The sequence below is a fragment of the Zeus faber genome (genome assembly GCF_960531495.2).
Source record: "Zeus faber genome assembly, chromosome: 6".
Taxonomy (NCBI): domain Eukaryota; kingdom Metazoa; phylum Chordata; class Actinopteri; order Zeiformes; family Zeidae; genus Zeus; species Zeus faber.
In genome coordinates this window covers 24,266,350-24,282,467 of record NC_137201.1, presented here as the reverse complement: position 1 = coordinate 24,282,467, position 16,118 = coordinate 24,266,350, and the positions used below count along the sequence as shown (strand labels likewise).

The 16,118-nt window shown below is 44.5% G+C and overlaps 1 protein-coding gene across 1 annotated transcript; it reads right to left on the bottom strand.

The window, feature by feature from the left end:
- Nucleotides 1-3,769: 3,769 nt before the first annotated feature.
- On the bottom strand, nt 3,770-16,118 carry slc6a13 (solute carrier family 6 member 13; the record flags this gene model as incomplete). The annotated part of the gene is made up of 14 exons (XM_080002696.1): nt 15,923-16,118; nt 14,594-14,728; nt 11,767-11,907; nt 11,298-11,379; nt 10,636-10,768; nt 9,969-10,103; nt 7,690-7,793; nt 7,285-7,409; nt 6,742-6,854; nt 6,515-6,652; nt 5,821-5,923; nt 5,519-5,619; nt 4,473-4,643; nt 3,770-3,934 (listed from the first exon to the last, which is right to left on the bottom strand). Exons 1-14 carry the CDS (start codon nt 16,113-16,115, stop codon nt 3,770-3,772), a joined length of 1,839 nt encoding a protein of 612 aa, XP_079858822.1. The 5' UTR covers nt 16,116-16,118.

Genomic DNA, 16,118 nt, shown 5'->3' with positions numbered 1-16,118 from the left:
CAAAGTTCGGCGACCAAATGTAAGACCGATTTTACGGACAGATCCTTTTAAACTATGAGGTTTGGTAGCCTTGAGGTTTTATAATTGACTCCGATGCAGAAGATCTTGAATAACTTTGACAAAAAATAAATAGAAAAATAAAAAAAAAAATACACACACACACACACACACACATATATATATATATATATATATGAATAAATGAAATCAGACAAATTGTTAGCTGGAAATTAAGACCTAATTACACCGGATGTCAGACAACCTAATGTATTTTATGACCCAATATTTCTCAGACCTTTGAAGGGACACTGAGGCAGACACTGAGACGGCAAAGACTTGAAGACTCCTCTGGTGGAAATTCAGGTAATTCAAGTTATTTCCCTGCCCGCGTGCTTAACCCATACGGCAAATATAACCTGACGTTTAAACGCTCGTTAAAGCAACGAGGAGACGAAGTTATGGCACCAAACCACCGACGGTCACACCGTCGACGCCTCGCTGCGGCAGATGTCGCGATATTTCGTGTTTGACACCGGCTCCCGGGGACGGAGACCGGGACCGGGACCGGCACCGGCACCGGCACCGGCTCACCTCTTTGACCGGGGGGAATTTCTTCTTGCACTCCATGGACAGGGAGCGCAGGTCCGTCTGCATGTTCTCCAGCAGTCTCTTCACGGCTTCGGGGCTGCTGGTCGACATCTTCGGGGAGGGTGGTACCTCTAACAAAAATAATAAATAAAACCAAAAATAAAAAATAATAATAACGGACGGTCACGCTACCCGTCCTTCTCCCCGGGAAAATAACACAGAAGCGCCGCGGAGCTCCGCGCCAGCGTCCATCGACAACGATACTCCGCTTTTCCGCTGCGGTGACACCCGCCTGGCGCTCACTCCCTCCGAAGAACGTCGACGGCGGCCTCGCCGGGGACCATCGCTCTCCCAAATGTCGGCTATCGGGCCGCGGGATTCGGCAATTTCAGCGCTGGTGCTTCACGCCGTCCATCCGCCGTCACCGCTGCCAGCTCCGCGTCGCTCCCACAATGCTTCGCGGGACGCTGACACGTCACTCGGACTTCCGTAAACAGTGGCTGGCTGGATGTGAACACAGCGCCCTCTACCGGGCCAGCTCTGATACGAACAGCGCGAGAGGCGGACGCCGCCGCGTTTGTGTCCGACCGACCTCGAACACTGACCTGCAGTGTTTGACTGAATACTGACATGAGCAAAAACAACAACAAAAAAAAAGGGGGTGGGGGGGTTAAAAGTATTGCATTTAACTCTCTCATATGCATTTAACTCTCTCATACCTGCAGACACCCTGATGCAGAACCTTGCCACGAGCAGTGGGTGCAAGAGGGAAATCCATGATAGAGTTTCATACATGTAAGCAAGTCCCTGATGTGATGTACATTTATCAAATGAGTTAAAAGAAAATTAAGCAGGGCTCACCAAATGTGCCTCTCAATTTCATGCTCAATTTGCAAAGTACAGTAATTATTAGAATTTGTCTTGTCTATTTATATATATACACACACACACACACACACACACACGTGTGTGTGTGTGTGTATGTATGTGTTTGTTTGTAGGTGCATAAAATGATGGATGTGCACTTTAAAATCATATCCGCAGTTTGCTCTGTGACTCATACCGTGTCCTTGACCCGCAGCTGTAGCTCTGTGAGATACGCAAGATAAACAGTCAAATAAGACTTGTGATTCTCATTTGGCCCGTGTAAATTCCCCCCTTCTCCCGCAGCATGGTAAAGAGAGGTATTCTCTCTGCCGGTGACGCTGTCTGCATTGCTGAGAAAATGACGGGAGAACATTTTCGGTTGACGCAAAGGTTCATGTTTATGCAATCATCTGTTTGCTGTTTGGTTTCACGCGATGTGTGTTGTATCCCTCCCTTTGGAGGTAAACTCAGAACCAACCCTGCTGCAGCATTCAGTTCATAACAATCCCATATTCCAGCAGCAGGCCCCTCCAAGTTTTTCTTAGTCTTTGTAAATTGTAATGTATTTTGTTGTAATAAACTGAACAGCTTGTATCCTGCAGGTTGCTGGAGTACAGATGTTTATTCATCTCTAAATCCTTCTGAGCAACATTGGAAGGGGGGACACTTGCTTTTGAAGATGGATGATTCGATATGAATGAGCTTTTTTTCCACATTGTCAGTAAAATACAAAACATTGAGAGATTTTTCAAGGTTGCCAAAATGTAGTCTGTTAATACTGATTACAATCCTATTTATGCATTTCCAGTCTTTGTAGTTTATTGAAACACAACAGAGTGATGTTTTACGTAGAGCATTTTTAATACACAAATATACCACCACCCAAAGTCACTTGATAACAAGACTTATATATTTTAGAAAAAAAAATACACGCAACAGTTGAGATGAATCTGCCATCTTAAAATGAAAATCGTTCCACTCCAGAAAGTCTAAAAATAAACTATTCAAGCAACAACTGTCATACAGACCGAAATTCAACAAAATATATTGTATATTGTATAATTTTATACCAAATACAAAATGAGAGACAACATGAGAACCTGTTTGCCTCTTTTGATTGAAGACACTGTCAATACAGCCATTGTATTTGACAATGACACAAGGCATCAATGTGGCTGAATTAATAATAATAAAATGCTAGAAATATACTTAAATGATTTTGATTAACTTAGATCATTAGGATTTTGAATGACATTTATAATCCCGTGGAAAAACGTGGATTTAAAAACACATTGCATCCATACATTCCAAGGTAGTTGGACTTTGCAACCTGCACATGCAATGCACTCCAGTTAATCATAGTATTCAGTAGTTAAGTGAAAAGGTTTGAAGAAAGGGGGAATCTATGTTAATTACCTCCATCTGAAGTGATGGCAGTGGAAGATAGCAAACAAGGCGAGGACCCGATTGTGTGGATTGTACATTTTTGCAATCTACACAATAGATACGTTGTAATGGAACATTCTCGTGCATTGCATTTTAAAAGATTCCAATTTTGATGTTTAAACCAATGCACACAAACACACGTGCACACACACTTTTATGCGCATATAAACGCGCCATATACACACACAATTATAGTGAATTATATGATTTATATGAATTAATCTGTGAATTATATTAGGGCAGTGCCTTTACACGTTGAGGAATGATATGCAAGTGAAATTGTTTGACCGGCACATTCTTTTCATAACTATGGTGCTCTCCTCACAACAACCAGCAATAATATCATGTCAGACAAACTGAACATTAGAAATGTCCAAGAAAAGCGAAACATGCTTCCTTAGAAAGCAGACATGATCAAATTTACATTCTGAGCCATTGGAAAAAATGGACGGCATTTGCTATTGTTTTTTTTTTTTTTGTTTTTTTCAATCTACTCAAACCCATGTCCAGTGAATGAGAAATGCAAAACAGATGGCTGGTTCAAAAAATATACACCAAGGTGGAGTAAATATGAAAACCAACTCTCCCATGAAAGTGCAGTGTATCTGGCAAAATGCCAGAGACATCGTAGGTGAGGGGGTAGTGTGTACATGGAGGGAAGCACCGTGCACAATAAGATCGTGCGTTATTGATGCCCCCCCGAAAGGGGAAATTCAACAACAGGAGCTGCTGCCATGCGGGACCAGCAGCTCAGATGGACCTGTGCCTTTTCTGGAGTCCTTCTAGGTCTTACTCGGGGGTTGAGGAGTTGTATTAAGTTGCGTCCATGTGGGGTGTGTCGAGGCTGGACACGGCCCCCCCCAGCTCTCTAGCAGTTGGACTCCTTTTCGTCGACAGGGAAGTAGCCGTCCTTGGTGGCGGGCGCCTTCTGGTGGAGTCTTTCTCCGTCCGCGCCAAAGACGGCCAGCAGCTTCTCCTGTTCCAGTTTGCTCTTGGGCAGGTCAGCGGAAGGTGTGGTGAGCAGAGCGAGGCACTGGCACAAAGAAAAGAAACAGTTCCATGAAAAGGGGGGGAAGGTAGCAAACCGATCATTAAAAGCAACGATGCCTTCATATGTCATAGGTTTTCATAAATACTGATTTTTAATTAATCCCAAAATGGCCAAAAAGCATGCTGACGCATTCCAGCTTCCGGTTGACAGCCCAAAAGCGTCAGCATGCTTGTGGCCATAATAAAATGAAGGAGAGATGAGGGAGATTTTCTGAAATCAAGACGAACCATAGATGGACGAACATCCAAAAAATAAAAATAAAAATGGACCATGTGCACAAAAATGCGAGCGTATTTATATCACTTTTTACTTCTGGCCTATGAGACAGTGCATTGTTTACATATCTTTAGAAAAAAAAAGCAAAAAACATTGAAGGCTTCGGATGTTGGCTGGAGCCCGGAACTGGACCATCAACAGTCCAGCTGATACATAACCGCCCGCCACGACTTAACTCAAACATCTGGAGTGAGAAGGATTAGGGCTTGGTTTGCGCTCTGTGAGGTCCGTGTGTGCCCCTCACCTCCTTCAATGTACCAGGCGTGTAGTACAATTTCATTGCCATCCAGAGGGGGACACACAGCATGGAAGTCAGAGCCAAGATCCAGCCCAGACCGTAACCCCACCACGGGTACACATATTCATTGTTGTACTTCAGGGGGGTGTACTTGATTAAAGAGAAGGCAAAGGTTCCCTGAGAAGACAAAGAAATATGTCATTTTGTGAGGCACTCATTTCTCTGCACATTTTTATTCATAGCTTGATGTTAAAATGTTGGTTCTGCATCTTCTTACTGTCTGTAACAACAGCTTTTAAGGCTTTAAAATCCACTTTAAATCCCTCTTTGAACGCAGGAAGCTCAAAATATTGTGAGACGGTCTTGTACCGAGAAAAAAAACGAAAAGGGTGCAAACTGTGCATTTTATCAGGTTTTTCAGAGTTTTATTGACTCTTTTGTAGTTATGCAAAATAAACCAGCTCTTTTGGCTCAATCCGTGCGACCGTAAAGTGACTAGCAACAGGATGTGGTGCCACTTCATGCTGGCATTCTGCTGTTACCAATGTTACCATTTGGACGCACTGTGGTAATTGCAAAAAAAGTTATTATAAATAAAATGTGATTTGCTGTCATTGAAAACATCCAAAAATATCGTAAGACACGGTGCCGTGCCATTGTTCCGAAACCCCAAGAGTCCAAAAAATGGCCCATTGAACCGAAGGCCCATTTGTCCGAACATTCCCACAGCCCGTCAATCCGAAAAACAAACGCCCGTTGCTCCGAAACCTCCCAACTCTAAACCTAAACCTAACCCTAAACCCAACCCTAACCCTAACCCTAACACTAACCCTAAACCTACCCCTAACCCTAACCCTAACCCTAAACCTAACCCTTAACCCAACCCTAACCCTAACCCTAAACCTAAACCTCACCCTAACCGCTCCGCTGTCGCCTTGCTTGGTGGAGCGGCTCAGCAGGTCTACAAGTGACCACCAGAGGCCGCTCTTCTTTCAAAGGATCAAACTGAGGCGAGCGAGAGGAGACGTGTATTGATGATGAGTATGACCCACAAAGCAGGTTGCGGGAGTGAAGAAGAGCCAGCAGTATTTGATGAGAGGCCCGGGACGATAGCCAATCATGTCCTCGATGTTGTCATAGAAACGGTCGGCACCTGTAATCAGACGAGTGCAGAGGACCCGTCGATCAGGTTCATTTAGTTCACATTCGGTTGACATAAAATGCAGTGTTTTCCACGGCAGGGAGAAAAATCCAAGTCTGAATCCATATTGTAAATGCATACACTGCGCTGTCATACTGTATGGCAATGACATCAACACACCCCTCCACATGGCTTATTGACCCAGGCACTCACCATAAATCCAAGCGATGCAAACAGTCTCGAAAATAGCCACGAATAGCAAGCACATCCCACTGGCCGCGTAGTAGTCAAAGAGCTGGAAGATGTACATGCCTCCCTGCGGGGACAGACATTCGTTTACAGCTATAAAAAGGAAAAACGAGTGAAGAAAACCCCAAATACCATCAAATAATTAAGTAAATGGGGTTCCCTGGCGGAACGCAGGGACCTATTGCAGTCCTTTCAGTGGAGTCCACATAAAGGTGCAGTTCGCAACTTTTTTTCCGGAAGATAAAACATTGTATCCTAAATTTAAAAAGAGAATTGTGAAAATAGTGGGAAAAAAACCCCACATAGGATTGGCCCCTAGAAGCTCATTTGGTGTGATGGTTAAGTTTTAAATTAAGTCATGAGAAACCCCTCACAATTTGGTCCACACGCTGCTATGTCACCTGAAGAGTTGAGAAAAAGGGGAACGTGAGTATTAAGAAATGCCTGTAGCCAGTTGTAAAACCCTTTGTAGAGCATTACAGACTCACCCCATTTCGAACAAAAAGGGATACAAGCAGAGCGGTATTGTATCCCATAGTTTATGCCGGACCGCCAAGGTTATGCAGTACGTCCATCTTTAAATGATCTCAGGTGCCGGACCCCGTCGAACCCCAGCCAATCGGGAGGTTTGACGACCACGGAGGCAGCGGCGACCCACCTCCGTGAGCATGACGAGGCCAACCAGGAAGGAGAGGACGGCCACGAGCAGGATGAAGAGCTCCCTCCGGTTCTTACGGCGGAAGGTGGACGGGTACATGTCCACCATGGCGGTCACCAGGCTCTCCACGCACACGAACTGGAGTGTGAAGCAACGGGGATTTCAGTCGCGTTAGTCGGTCGGCGCTCACACTGTACGCGCGTCCTCCGGCGTGAGGGGTTAGATACCTGGCTGTCTAGTCCCAGGAAGACGATCATGATGAAGAAGCAGCAGGCCCACAGCGGGGAGAAGGGCATCATGGACACAGCACGGGGGTAAGCTATGAAGGCCAGACCTGGACCTAGGAAAGGCAGGGCTTCGAGTCAGAGATTCACTGGACGAAATGGCCACTCCCACTGCAATACATCAAACTGTGGAAGTGATGACTTTCAAAGAACTAATGACAGTCTCTGGGATGCAGAAGTCCAATCAAACGGCCACGAGAAATGGAAAGGCAAGCAAGCAATGTTTTGGAGTTTGTGAGTCTGCTTTCACTTTTTAAATTGCCCTTTTCAAAGTTATTTTCTTTAATCATGTTGTCTATTAGTGAGCACAACAAATACAGTATCTACTCTAATCGTGGTTTAACAAGTTTAGTTTGTTATTCATGTGTCAAACAGAGGTTACATGTAAATAATGAGAAATATATAGGAAAAAAATTATATATATATATATATATATATATATAGTTCTTTTGTCCTCGAACCAGGTTAAATATAATGAGTGCCAACCAGATTCAGCCACTTCTGAGATGGGCACGTTTTGTTCGTAGGACATGAAGCCCAGGATGGAAAAGATGGCGAAACCAGCCACAAAACTGGTGCCGCTGTTCAGGAAGCAAAGCGACAGGCAATCCCTGCACACAGAACAGACATCGTGAAGCAAAAAAAAAAAATGGTATGAACACAGTGGGGTTTTTTTTTAATAAAAAGCATGAAAATATCTCAAGGTGACCGAAACAGATTCTCCGCAGATGGAATAGTCCCCGCTCTCTCCCCTGGTTCAACAAATCCACAGTTTGCTTATTGCGTTTTTTTTTTGTTTTTTTGTGCGAATAGAATAGCAGAAAGAAAACGGTGCGTTCTCATGCCCCATGACAACCTTTTTATTTTATTTTTATTTCATTTCACCCTGACCTGTAGCAGTTGTTGTTGTACTTATTGTAGCTTCCCAGCGCAGTGAGGCAGCCCAGGCAGATGGCGTAGGAGAAGAAGATCTGAGTCCCAGCGTCCATCCACACCTTGTATGGACCGAATGAAAAATTAGATGAATTCAATTATGTTCTTCACCTACTTATTGCTTAAAAATGGCGGGAGGCGGGGGGGCGACGACCTGTCCTTTCACATGGATAATACACACAACATTCTGACCTTCAATCAAATATGACATGACGACGAGATGAATCCCAAAACGGCTCGCAAGTAAACGCATGCCGATCTATGAGAGCCGTTATGGGCGCCAATACAGCGGCTGAACGGTGAACGATGTGTCGTATACACTGCGTATAGGTCGTCGGGACCAACAGCACCAAAAGACGGCGAGAATGTTGGGTGAACGAGTCGCGAAGCCTCTCCTTTTCAGAGATGTTGATCTGGTGTCCGTTGGTGATGAGGTCTTGTCTTCACATTCGTGCGCCCTCTCGAGGTGCCTCTTCAAATTGAAACACGCCACCTCCAGTCGCCAACAAAACCCACTCTTACCTCCCAAAGCATCTTTCAAAAACTCGGCCTCCTCGGCCCCAGATTCACTTTCTCAAGCCACTGGTGGTGCCCACGCCTGTTCCCTGCCCGAGTGTTCTCTGAGTGTGGTACGTTTCCCCACTCCTGCCAGATCGCGGTTCCAAATTTGAATCAGAGGCTCCCTTTGTTCTCACAATTTGGGTAAAGCGGTCCGGGAGCACCGGGGCATGTTTTGGATAGCTGGCAGCCGCACAGGGGCAGGATTTACCAGGGATTTAGCCAGAACGTAAGCCCAGGCCACGATTTGCCACAAAGGCAGATGTTCCCCAGACATCTATCCCTTCTCACACAGGGCTAGTGTTCGTTTCCGGAGCGTTCGGGGAGGGGGGGGGGGGAGGGGGGATTAGCGGGGACCTCCATCAAAACAAAAAGAATAAAATAAATAAGTCGTTGTGTCGATGACTCTCTGAGGCTGTAGTCTGGGATCTAAAATAGCCACATTACTGCACATGGTTAATCACCTCTTTCCAGTTAATGACCATATTTCCTCACACTTGGTCTTCTAGAAATTATTGTCATCCTGCGATTCTGCTGCAGGAAGCTTCTTCCCCCCCGGGGGATTTTTTTCCAAGACAGTACTTGTTGGGGATTTAACCCACAACCTTAGCATTGGACAGCTTTCATCCTCAGGATAACGTCCTGTCAGTTTCACTTCAGCGCATTCGATGTGGGCCATCAAGTGACGCAGTGGGGAAAAAAGGTTTCTCTGAGGTCACAGATTGCATTTGCTCATTCATTTTGGAGCATACACCGATCAGCCACAACATTAAAACCACCTACCTAATATTGTGTACCTCCCCTTTGTGCCGCCAAAACAGCTCTCACTCGTCGAGGCATGGACGGAACCCCGGCCATCCACATGATGGAGAAGAAAATGTGATTCATCAGACCAGACCACCTTCTTTCATTGCTCCATGGTCCAGTTCTGACGCTCACCTGCCCATTGTAGGGGCTTTCAGTGGTGGACAGGGGTCAGCATGGACACTCTGACTGGTCTGCAGCTACACAGCTCCATACTCAGCAAGCTGTGATGCACTGTGTGTTCTGACACCTTTCTAATCATTGCAGCATTAACTTTTTCAACAATTTGTGCTGCAGTAGCTCTTCTGTGGGATCGGACCAGACGGGTTAGACTTCACTCCCCACGTGCATCTATGAGCCTTGGGCGCCCAAAACCCTGTCGCCGGTTCACCGGTTGTCCTTCCCTGGACTGCTTTGGACATGCATCCACTGCATGCTGGTAACACCCCACAAGAACTGCTGTTTTGGAGATGCTCTGACCCAGTCGTCTAGCCGTCACAATTCGGTCCTTGTCAAAGTGGCTCAGATCCTTACGCTTGCCCATTTTTCCTGCTTCCAACACATCAACTTCAAGAACTGACTGTTCACTTGCCGCCCAATGTATCCCACCCCTTGACAGGTTCCATTGGAACGAGATGAGCAATGTTATTCACTTCACCTGTCAGTGGTTTTAATGTTGTGGCTGATCCTTGTGTGTGCATATGTTAAGTCTGCTTACACTGACACCATAATGTGAACAACTGCTCCGTTCAGGACATAGCAGCAGAATTTTCACCAGTGTGACAACGATTCGTTAGGATTTAAATCACGGCTCTTTGCATTGTGTGCGTTTGTGCTCAGGTTGGCGTGAGATCCCGTGTGTTTTGGTATTGTACCTGTGGGTCAGACAGCCGCCCCAGGTCGGGGTAGAGGTAGAACTGGATTCCCCTGTAGGCCCCTGGCAGCGTGACCCCTCTTATCAGCAAGATGACCAGCATGGCGTAAGGAAAGGTGGCAGTGAAGTACACCACCTGAGGGGACACAACAACACCACCACATCAGTCTCTGGATGCAGGAGTACTGCGAGAGCAGCGAAGGCTTTTATCTTTTCCTGAACTGAGGAATGTTGTATGAATATCAAAGACAAAGTGTTGATGATCAGATGATTAGCGGTAATTGGGGTGTTAAAATAATAGTCATATCAATGAGCGTTAAATATCTGCTGTTGGCACACTAGCGATGCAAGAACTACTTTTGGTTGATGCCTTCCACTGACACCTCCTGATTGGTTGTTTCTACAGCATTGAGAGTGTGTGAGTGCTGAAGTCGGTGGAATCGAGGATTGGAACCGTGATCGGACGCGTGCCAATGAACACGCTGTAAGGTTGCTACTTTCTAAAATCTTCTTTTCACACGAGCCAAATTGTTTTTTACATTTCCAAAAAGCTATGGAAAATGAAATGCAAATGGAAAATTGTGAGTATGATTAATATTACTGTTGTGACATAAGTCACGAAAACTGCCCATCAGAATCCCATCCTCAGGCGTAACGGAGCGCTGCACCTTGCCAGTGGACTTGACTCCCTTCCAGATGCAGAAGTAGCAGATGATCCAGGCAACGGCTAAACACACCACCAGGTCCAAGTTCAGAGAACCGATCTGATCAATACCCGGGGAGATTCGTAGCACTTTCCGCCTGAAGACACGTTGAAAAACGCACAGGACGACCGGACAACGTGGAGGTGCAAACGCACACAAACAACAACAAGAGCACATGTGATCTCCATTCAAAAGTGAGTGTCCAAGGCCCATAGGGTCAAGGGTCAAACTCATCAAGTCAATCTCATTGAAAAGGTTCACAGGACCTGAATACACCGATTGAAAATAAAGTAACGAGAGCCTAGTACTATAAGAGAAACTCAATACAATTTAAAATGGGACTAAAATTATGTGTACTGTGTTCTGCTATGTAAAACTTTTAATTTTCATAAACAAGTAAAGTCTGGATTGGCTGATTATAGTGAAAATGAGCTTTCAAATATTTCCCATGTCGTATTGGGTCCTTTTAACTGAAATTCCCCAAACCAACAACCAACAACAACAACAACAACAACAACAAAAAAACGATAATTGTGGTGGTGGCCTGAACAAGGACATAAATTATATGTTAAAATGATTATTGGTTTCTTGTGAAACCAAGGCCGCCTTGGGACAGAGGCACTTACTCCCAAAACTCAATGACCGGAGAGGTTGAATTCTGACGCTGATTGATGGAACTATTGCCCCTCTGAAACTCCATACAGGAATCTGAAAAAGGGTCAAAAACAAAAAAACACATTCAATCCTGAGGGGAAAACACAACCTTTATTCTAGGTCTCCAAGGGAAACAGCAGCAAGTTAAACAATGTGGGTGGCCAACAAGAAAACCAACAAGAAAGCTGATGTGCCGGGTGCCAAAATGAGATAAACCTGTGAAAAGCAAATTACTGCTAACAGTATATAACCAAATAGTAAAAAGTTAAGACATGAATTTGTGTAATTCTAGAAAAAAACAAACAAATAAAAACAGTATTGTGCCAAATCAGTATTCTGCAGTCACCAGGAAGCAGTTTCATGCATATTTATATATGGTAAAAACGCCACAACGCGCTGTAACCTACACAATAAAACAATGAAAGAGGCTCCACCTCTAACCTGTGTTCCATGTGTTGTTGCAGGAAGCCCAGGGCAGGTCCCAGGTGAAGGAGTTGGAGAGGTAGAAGATGGCCCAGGCCAACACCACGATGTAGTAGACGTTCAAAAGGGCGACAATGACCTGGGTGGCATAGCCGACCCCTGCGAGGGACAACAAATGAGGAGGTTTATCTTATTAAGCTTGGTGACAAAACTGGGAAGGTACTCTCTTTCGACTCAATGAATGGATTGTTTTAAATAATAATGCTGTTAGGGTTTTGTTTCATTAAAAAAAAAAAAAAAAAAATTTATGTGTTGCTAATAAATGCTGATTTTACTTTGTATTGGTGATCATTTACATTATATGGACTCGGACCAACTAGCAAACACAAGAAGTCAGTCTTTCCCAAACCTTTAACCCGTGCTGTCAGCATGCTGGGCATACAACACAGAGTATTTTTGCCATTGCATCTTAGTCTACAAGTGGAGTTCAACTTCTCATCCTGCAATGCCACTCTTTATTCATTCTTTATTTATCAAGAACTGCTGCAATAACTCTGTCCTGACGGACGACCTTGTGGGATGTCAAGAGCACAGCTCCTGGCGGGGTGTTGGTCTGTCGGCATGGGACCTGGCTCGGGGCCATCTTGTGCCTGCACGTGGGGGTGGGTTGTATGTGTGCGCTTCAGGGGCGCAGGGTCTCCTCTCTGGGACTGGTTTGTACTCCTCAGGTTTGTGCGTGGGTGTTGCTCTGCGGGCTCCCGGCTTCTCCGGAGGCTGGGGGTCTTCTGTGGCTGCAGGGCATGGTGCTCGGGGCTTTCCTGCAGTCATGGGGCGCCTATCCGGCTGCGGGACTCAGGGGTGGCCGCGGGGCGTTTTCCACTGCTTGGGGGCACCACGATATAATTCCGACCTCATACACCAGAACTAATTGGGAAAAGTGCCCTGCACTCAGCGGTAGACACACGCACGCACACACGCACACACACACACACACACACACGCATACAGGCGCACTCATCACAGGACACAAACACGCACGCACCTGCTTTGAATACACCCCCAAACACCCTCCTTATTACATCCTTCTCACTTTCTCCCTCCTTTACTGCCATAGCTATCAATTGCTGTTCCAATTTCCCTCGACTTAATTAATTATGTTTTGTCGATGCATGTTTTGTCATCTGATGTTTCTAGGTTTGAGTTTTTCCATACAGCTGTTGTTGTTTGTTTATGTTTACGTTTATTTGTCTCACCCGTGGTGAATCTCCACGTCTTGGAGAAGTGATGATGATTAGTTGTTTTTAAGACCAAAACATTGTTGAGATCATTCTCCAAAGAGGGGGATTGGTGGAGGTTTTGTAACAAAAAAGCTGTTTCCCAAACCTCTTACTGATACTGATCCAGAGTCAGAGCACAGAAACCCTTGACAGAGCCATTCCCTGCAAAACAAAGCATTATATTGTTTTTGTTTTTTTTGGTTGTTTAATTGTTTGTTGTTAATTGTATTGTAATAAATTGTAATATTTGACAAATGATTGGATATTGAACTTGTCATACGGTCAACCCGAGTGTACTACCCCTTTACAGCTGGCATTCTCCCCAGCACAGTACAAGTGACTGCAGACGCATTGTACTCATTTCATGATGTCACAGTAAGAGCGATGAAGAATTTGGACGCCGGCCAATCGTAGTTGATTGGACAGCGTGGCCTTGTGCAACGTCCTCTCTCTTCTTGTTGCATAATGCATACGGGATTAATTCGATACACACATTCACGAACAGTCACTTAAGCATGCCGACAGAGAAATACATCTGTGAAGATGGAGAGGCACAAACACAGGCTATTTTAACACAATTAGATATGCAAATATAGATATTATCATTTCCTTTGAGCCATAACTTTGCATGGAATGTCAATAAAACAACCAACAGTGTTTCTGTGTCACACTGACAGACCAGACGCACTGGATGGGAGCGTTTAACATAACAAATAATTGAAAATAAAAACAAGAGAGTTGCAACCGTTTCATCTCAGGCGCTTGTAAAAAAATATGAGGAAAAAGTGAAGTTAGCCCATTATGAACTGGAAGAGGGGAAAAAATAGTATAAAAGCGGCAGGTAGGAAGACGAGTGAGACCAAGGAATGGAAACCCAGAAGCTGAGCGGTCCGGAAAAGTGACGGATGAAGGGGCCAATTATCAATAACCTCAAACTTGGAATATCATGTGAAAGGTCTCCAGGCAAAAGCTGCGCCACACCCTTGGCTCCTTTTGATAAGCTGGGCATTTAATAACCTGCCAGCTCACATCACTGACATCTGACATATCCTAAAAAAGGCTGTAGAGAACGCACCAAAATTGTCAAAGGTGTTTGATTATAATCTAGACTTTTTATAAGAACCTATACTATACCCACATTTTGTAATAATCTATTACATGATGAATTGGTTATTACACTTTTTTATGATGAATATGTAATAATTCACACCAACCCACCAACATTGCTGTCTTCATTTATATCAAGTGTGTCACAGTTGAGTGCTTTGGTAATTTCACTTAGTTGTAACCCTCAAAATATGTACAGTAATAACCACAACACAAGACAACAAGAAATATCACATACTGTATTGCCTCCAACATGTTTGTTATAAGATGTGGCATGCATTTAGAAAATGTGTGTGTTGTTACGTAATCAAAGGTCAAATGGATTACATTTTGGCAAGTTATTATAGAAAGTGTGATTATTAGGTAATGTGTTGCTGCATGCTTTGAAGGCATCAACTGTAACCGTGCAAACATGAAACTTCTTGAAACAACCATGTCCAATTCAATAGGCTTAAAATTACCTTCAAACAGCGGGCAGATTTTCCTCCAGCAGGTGATGCCTCCCTCGCTGGTGTACTGACCCAGCGCCGTCTCCAGGAAGAAGACAGGGATCCCACAGGTGAACAAGAAGATGAGGTAGGGGATGAAGAAAGCACCTGCAGGGGAGCAGGGGCAGAAGGGGTCAGTTCAGCCAAGCCTTTAGTTCCATCAATGACCCCTTAACACATGATATGCAGTATTTAAAGACACTCAGACACCAGACAGACACATCATTCCAGACCCAAAATCATGATCTCTACTTTCAAATTCTCTATTTTCAAAAAATATGAAGATGATATTTATTTCAAACATATGCCTCATGGGTCATCTCTTGATTTTTGTGTTTTATATAAATTCTTGCTAAAAAATATTCTGAAAATTAATTGACAATAACGAGGAACCTAGAATGTCATAGCCTTTGATCTCCATACATGGAGAATATATTTTTGCTGCATTAGGGACAATAGTCCCTCGTACTATTAAAAAAGGTGTGAACTGTTAAAATCTGGTGCATAATCAGGGGTCGAATTGGGGAACAAAATAGAGGACACATCAGTATATAACTCACCGTTCTTTTTGTCCAAACGTCATTTCTTAGATAATATAGACAATTTAGTCTTTGAACGGCAAGGCTGCCTTTGCAGATGACAGAAAGGGAGTTTAGTGAAGAATGACCATTGGTCTGGCTTGGCAGCGCTGGTTTCGTCAATGTTTAACATGAATTGATTTCTCAAAAAATGATCAGTGCCTCTGAGTTCATGTGTCGCACAAAGTTCAACAAATGCAGGGACATTTTGTGATGGTGTTACTGTATGCTGGGTTTTATTTTGTTGGCACACATTAGGCCCCTGATACCAATTGAGCGTTATCTGAATGCCTCTGCATACCTCAGAATTGCTGCAGTCTCCGGAGCATCACTTTGTATCCCAAGATATTGAAATAAAGAGAGGCTCCAGCAAACTTGAAATTACAAGAAATGTATTGAATAAAGCGGTCGGTCAAAGGACCTTCATCAGGCAAATTCAGTAAAATTATTTGCTTAAAGGCAAACTTTGACAGTGTGCGGAAGTCTCTCTTTTCGAATGACAGGTTTGCAATCTGAACATGTGGGCAAAACATCATCAGGAACTTTGTGATGCTATCGAGTCAGCACAGCCTGAAATCTCTAAGCAATGTTCCCAGCACCTCTCTGAGTCATTGCTGCGAAGCGTTCAGGCTTTGCTGGAGCCAAAAGCAGCTCAGTAGTAGAAAGGTTAACCTCATAACACAGGGCTCAATTCCATAAGAACGAAGAAGTTATTCCCACGCACCTCCTCCGTTCTTATAGCACAGGTAGGGGAACCGCCAGACGTTCCCCAGGCCGATGATCTCTCCAGCCACAGACAGGATGAACTCAAGCTTGTTGCCCCACTGGCCCCGTTCCGTCATCTTCTCCTCAGTGCTGGGCACGATGTCCAGGGGTCTGCTGTGGCCATTGGAGTCCATCTTGGACAGGCTCTGCATATC